Source organism: Oryza glaberrima, chromosome 7 (assembly GCF_000147395.1).
Source record: "Oryza glaberrima chromosome 7, OglaRS2, whole genome shotgun sequence".
Taxonomy (NCBI): domain Eukaryota; kingdom Viridiplantae; phylum Streptophyta; class Magnoliopsida; order Poales; family Poaceae; genus Oryza; species Oryza glaberrima.
In genome coordinates, this window is record NC_068332.1 from 8,904,779 (window position 1) to 8,911,051 (window position 6,273).

At 38.9% G+C, this 6,273-nt stretch overlaps 1 protein-coding gene across 1 annotated transcript; it reads right to left on the reverse strand.

Moving 5' to 3' along the window:
* Window positions 1–3,257: 3,257 nt before the first annotated feature.
* On the reverse strand, window positions 3,258–5,904 carry LOC127780646 (transcription factor GHD7). The gene is made up of 2 exons (XM_052307581.1): window positions 5,314–5,904; window positions 3,258–3,668 (listed from the first exon to the last, which is right to left on the reverse strand). Exons 1-2 carry the CDS (start codon window positions 5,755–5,757, stop codon window positions 3,339–3,341), a joined length of 774 nt encoding a protein of 257 aa, XP_052163541.1. The 5' UTR covers window positions 5,758–5,904; the 3' UTR covers window positions 3,258–3,338.
* Between the last annotated feature and the right edge of the window lie 369 nt (window positions 5,905–6,273).

The window sequence follows — 6,273 nt, forward strand, 5'->3', positions numbered from 1 at the left end:
TGTCAATTTTTGCAGCGGGCATGGCTAGCAAAGGCCTGAGGCTAGCCAAATTATAAAATTTTATATTTTTTTTGGTTCCAAACTCATCTCTGACAGGCATTTTAGTAATACCCGAAAGAGATATGTCATTCGTGACGGGCTGTAGGGTCAAGCCCGTTAGAGATAAGTCATCCGAACTGGGACTAGTTTGACTCCACACGTGGGGTCAAACCTATGGTGACGGGCTTTATCTAAATGCCCGATTGAGATGACTACTCATCCGTGACGGGTTTAGTTGTGTGCCCGATTGAGATTAGTCATTCGTGACGGGCTCCTAACTACGCTGGTTTGACTGGTCATACTCATCTGTGATGGGCTTTGTTTTCGGCCCGATTGAGATAACATCCATCCGTGATGGGCTTTTACCCGATTGAGATATTTTCTCACATCAGTGACCTTTGCCCAGTGACGGGGACCTTACCCGATAGTGATGAGGCTTTCAGCCCGTCACAGATAAGCGATCCCGTTCTAGTGTATGTAAGTGGGTGCTGCTTAATTTGGAAATTTATGTGCTAACACACTTCAATAAAAAAAACTATTTTTGACTTTTAATTAACAACTCACATGCAGTGCTATCTATCTTTTATTGTTACTTTTTATTTCTCTCAAGGTATCGAAGACTTTCTCTATATTAATTAGTAGAAACAGATATGGGCTAGGAAAAAATAATATACTACTGAATGAGATCAGGTATGAGAACATATATGGTAGAACCCAACCCGGGCAATGGAGATCATTCAATCGGGCATCTTCCACAAAGTCAAGTGAGAGAAAGTGGTGTAAGATGTTCTCTTTTTTTTTAGATTATATAGAAGATGCATGGACATATACTTCCATGAGTGCGTTCCTTTTATTCACACTTGGAGGAATCATGTGGCAAATCCATGACCTCACTAAAGTGCCATACTTTCACCGCTTTAGGAGGAGAAAATAAGAAGACAACAAAGATATAGTTAATAGGAGAACATAAATCAGAAGAGGTATTTTTTTTCTTATCAATCCTAATTAACTTCCAGGTTCCAGTTGAATGTTTGCCATTATACAAACATTAATATAGGCCACCTTTATAACACATAGTGACAAGGCTGAGCCAAAAAATATTGTGTTCCAGGGGTGAAAAATAATGGTATAGCAACCTATAACTTAGAAAATTCATAATTTTTTCATACTAATACGGATGAAGAAAAAAAATCAATGCTGTAGCTCTCTATGCACGAGAGATGTACAACTTTCATATAGGTGAAACCTTTTCCATTTTATTTAGATGCCCAAATATTCTTCAATAAGTTTGGAAAAGAAGGGTCAAATTAAAGCATCTATCTTATTGGTGAGATGGTAAAGAGCCTTTGCATGACAGATAGAGGTCGCCTGTTTTACTCCATTTGCCCGCATGCACACATATATATTTTGTATGAAAAACCATGTCATACTACTTGGCCTTATATTTTGGGGGTTGCAAAATTCAAACGTAATTAAGATCCTACTATCAAAATGGCCAGTTTCTATATAACTCCTTTTATACTCCCCAAATATCTTTGCCACTTAATTTGTTACCACTAGTTAAAAAACTGTCACTGGTGCCAATTATGAACCGGCAATGATAGTGTTTTCTATAGTATCGACTAGAAGAATTTCTCTATAATTTCATGGTAGAAAGTCCAACTGCAAACTGCTGGATCAACTGATTAGCCAATACTCTTTACCATTGATAAATGGGAACATATCCTATGCACACAAACTTCCCGTGCACACTCCATACATACCAACTAGCAAATATCGCAGAAAATTCTAAAACAAATATGACACATACTTCCAATAGTATTACAACTACATGTAAAATCTTATCTTTAAATTCATTATATTTTAGCCGTAGCAAAAAAGACAAAATTCTGATAGCTTTTTACCCTTAAAACTGTCAGATTTTTAACTTTTTTTTGTTACGGCTAAAATATAATGAATTTCAATACGAGACTTTGTAGATATGTGTAGTACTATTAGGAGTAAATGTCAATTTTTTTATAAAATTTTTCATGACATTGTTAGTTGGTGTGCATGAAGTGTGCACGGTAAGCTCGTGTGCATAGGATATATTGCCCCGATAGATAGCCTTAATTACAAGTTGTTATAATTCCATCAACTAACTCGATTGATCGCTACCACCGGTTAGATAACATTATGATCAGTTATAATGGAGCCAGATTGTTCTTATGGAAATTGAACTAGAGCTTAGTTGAATATATATTACAAATTATTTTAACTTGTCAAACATGAAATTCATTCAATATCATATCAGAAACTAGTTTCCGGCCAATAATTTCTTTCCAAGTAATTTCATAACGAAAGGTGAACGGAACAGAAGTTAGCTAGATTTATTTCCCAAGTTTTAGTGGCTGTGTGCTATTAAAAAGGAACCAATTTTTAGTTGGATATTGTGCATGATACATGTATGCTCTCTCATGGCACAAATATATATACATGCATGCACAATAATATTTCTCTATCATCTTATCTTATGTTCCACTATTATATTGTGTGTGATGTATGCATGAAAGAATTAATTAAGGACCCTGTTTTCTTTAGACATTTATTTTGGTGTGCCAACATGGTTATCGATCTTTAGCGAAAGTATATATAGAGGATACGTGGAACTTTGAATTAGGGATTTTTCTTGTAACCTAGTCAATTTGGACAAAATCTGAAAGACTAGCACTTGAATCCAAATAATTATCCTATGTATCCCAGCACCATTAATTGTGCTTGCTGATCAGAGCTACTGCATGCAGGATTCAATTTTGGCAAAAGAAAAATTAGCTGGTTTAAAGAATATAAAGAGTGATAAAGCATCTAAGGAACCTCTTGATTCTTGAACAAATATATGTTTGAATCATACATTTCCATGATCACAGGTTATTTTAACTATATAATCACCAAATTATAATGAAAGTATGTTCCTCATTCTTATATTCATGCAGATCAACCTTCTTATTCAGGAAGCTAATGTATATGCATGCAATCAAGTTTTCTGAATGGGCCATCGATCACTAATTAAATTACTGTGTACACCATTGGTAAGGATGCAGCAGATATATATATATATATATATATATATATATATATATATATATATATATATATATATATTACCGAATTGCATGCCTAAATATATAGGTTATATGCAAGCACATATATATATATCTATATGTATGTATGGTCTAATAATGCATATATATATATATATGTGTGTGTGATGCATGATGATCAGTCATATATAGTCAGTGGTATATACGCACTGTAATTATCTATCTGAACCATTGTCCAAGCTCAAGCCTACTAGGATCGACATAGGTGGATGGCGGTGCGACAGCTTCCTGATCAGGTTCTTTGGCGAAGCGACCTCTCACTCGGGGCCTCATCTCGGCATAGGCTTTTCTGGACGCGTACCGGATTTGCTTCTCGTAGCACCTCTTCTTCCTCTTCTCCTTGTACCTCATCAGCTTGGCCTCCCTCTCCATCATTGCGCCAACCACCGTGTTTGGGTTCAAGCTCTCCCCAACATCGGCCATGGTGGCCACCATCTCCTTGGGCATCGAGCTCGCTGCGTCAGTGAACGTGCTCCCACAATATGACATCTGCAAAACTAGTTAGTTAATAGATGTACAATTAAGAAGCTCGAATACAATTAATCATCGTATGTACAAAACATAGAAGTTACAATCCAGATGTACGCATAAGCAAATGCAGTTAGTTGTAACCTCCCTTGATTTATATGGGCATATTTTGTTTCAGAGTCTACTTTCAAATAAGAATGTATATATGGACATGATTTTGTGCCCCAATATATTTTGCCCTAGGGGCCTGGGTCCATTAATTTTATAAGGCATATTTTAATTTCAAAAAGACAAATTTGCAGATTTTTTACTAGCATTAATCAAATTAATTACAATGATGCGTATTCACATTTCATCCTACACGTTTTATTCATTTATTACATACGCTTATAGCTGGAAAGCTAGAGGAGCATACATCGATCGGCCACCATTAATTAACTGTGTCAGATAATTGAACCACATAAAATGTGACGATCGATGCATTTACAAATTAGTCTGAAATTGTGTAAGGGCACACTCTGTGAGTCCGTGACTTTGTTAACACTGAATTATAACAACTTGTAATTAAGGGTTAAAAAGGCATATACACATACTATTTCCTACTATACTTTTTTTTTTGAAAACCTATTTCCTACTATACTAAAGTTTCATTTACACATAGATTGATTTAGAATCCGAAACCCATGGATATGTCTCCCTTTTAACTTCTACGGAAATCAAGTTGTTTTTATAGTTTGAATGTGCAGTACGTGTGTTTCAATCACACATGTATATGCATCTCCTTGCAGTTCTAAAGAAATATATATATACATTTGCTTGCTCGTATTACTTCTCAATAAACGGTAAGTAAATAGACCGAGAAGCACAATATCTCCTTACAGTTCTATTTTTATTTTGGTTTTAGCAAGATCTGCATATGTATAACTGATGGTATATATGCTGAATATAGCAAACTACAACATCAAAATTCATCTTTTTTTTTCCATTTTCCTCTACTGATATGTAGAAGAAAGCGCCAGAAAGCAAGCAATGATGTTTCCTGACATATAAGTAGATTACACCATCAATATTTAACATACGCTTATATATGGGGAAATAAGTATTTCTAGATTATAAAATTAGCCTCTGACTTGTTTTTACAATCTAAAATATAGCTACCGAACTCGAAAAGCACACGCGACTATCTAAAAGTATATATACTGACTTAACCGTACATATACGTATGTGGAATCGTAGAGTATAGACAGAGGCTGGATCCGTATGCATATGCAATGAAATATATCATCGAATTAATTAAGTCGCCATCGAAAGATGCAAATCACATCCCACACACGGCCCCCACATATATAGCTAGAAACAATACTATAAACCAGCTGCTGCAAGCCAGTAATTAATTAATTAAGCTCCAAATTAATTTAAACTTGGTATATATTGATCGATTATTTGACCTTTGATAGTTTGAAGTTGTACGGCATATAGGCAGCAGAAATGAAGAGTTGTTTTTGACTAAATAACAAAAACAAAGAAGCCAAGAAAAGACGAGGAGGATCGATGAATCAATCAAGAATTCATCAATTAATAATATATAAGATGGAAATTAATAATCGACACGGCTCGATCGAGCCGATCATGCCGGCCGGATCAGGATTATTGGATTGATACTCACGATGGTGGCGCTGGCCGCGGCCTCGGCGTGCCGGCCGCCGCCGCCGCCGAGGCCGAGCCCGGCGTCCAGGTCGGGCCGTCCGCCGAGGGAGACGTCGAACGTGAGCCCGCCGGCGCCGGTGTTCCTCCTGAACAGCGACGGCGGCGCCACGACGCCGTCGTACGGCGGCTGCCGATGATGCATCCCGGCGGCGGGAGCAACGGGCGACGGCGGCGGGTAGTCATCGAACAGCCAGGCCACGCTCTCGCCGTCGTCGCCGCCGCCGTCGTTGCCGAAGAACTGGAACTCGTGCACCGGTGGCGCCGGGGCGCCGATCCCCTGGCACGCACTCCGCGGGAAGACGAAGGGGAATCCATCATCATCGTGGCGATGGCGGCAGCAACAGCCGCCACCGTCGGCGCCGCACAGGCCACATCCTTCTCCGGCTGCTGGTCCCATCGACATGAACGGATAAATCAAACTCGATCGAGCTACAAACAACAACTAGCTAGAGCTAGCTAGTAAGTTAGCTATAGCAGGTGAGGTCACTTGAGCTCGATCAGCTCAGCTAGCTAGGGTTGTGAAATGCTTGTGATCACTGATCGATCAGCGAGATCGATGACTTGTAATAATATAGGTACAAGAAGAAGAAGAAGAAGAAGAAGACAGGGCAAGTTGGGGATGAGGGAAAGGTAGGGGGGCCATTGCGAGATCATATTATGATCGATCGAGGAGAGCGGGGCGATCTGTGGATGGATTTGGTCCTTACGTGGAGGAATCCGGCCACCTTTTTTCACCTGATAATTTGGCGACTCCTCATTGGCCATCCCCATTGCAACCAGATCCCCCCAAGGATCTTCTGCGCTGGCTGGACTTCACTACCCATGCCCCCTCTAGCTCCTATTATATTATATCCCCCCAAGACTAGGAAAATGTCCATGCATTAGATGGATATATCAGGGCAATCTCAATGTATATGGG

Bases quoted from the DNA above. Each gene is read 5' to 3' on its own strand.
- LOC127780646 (XM_052307581.1), bottom strand. From the start codon at position 5,757: ATGTCGATGGGACCAGCAGCCGGAGAAGGATGTGGCCTGTGCGGCGCC. The intron at 3,669-5,313 runs GTGAGTATCAAT...CTAGTTTTGCAG, and splicing joins CCGCGGCCAGCGCCACCATC to ATGTCATATTGTGGGAGCAC.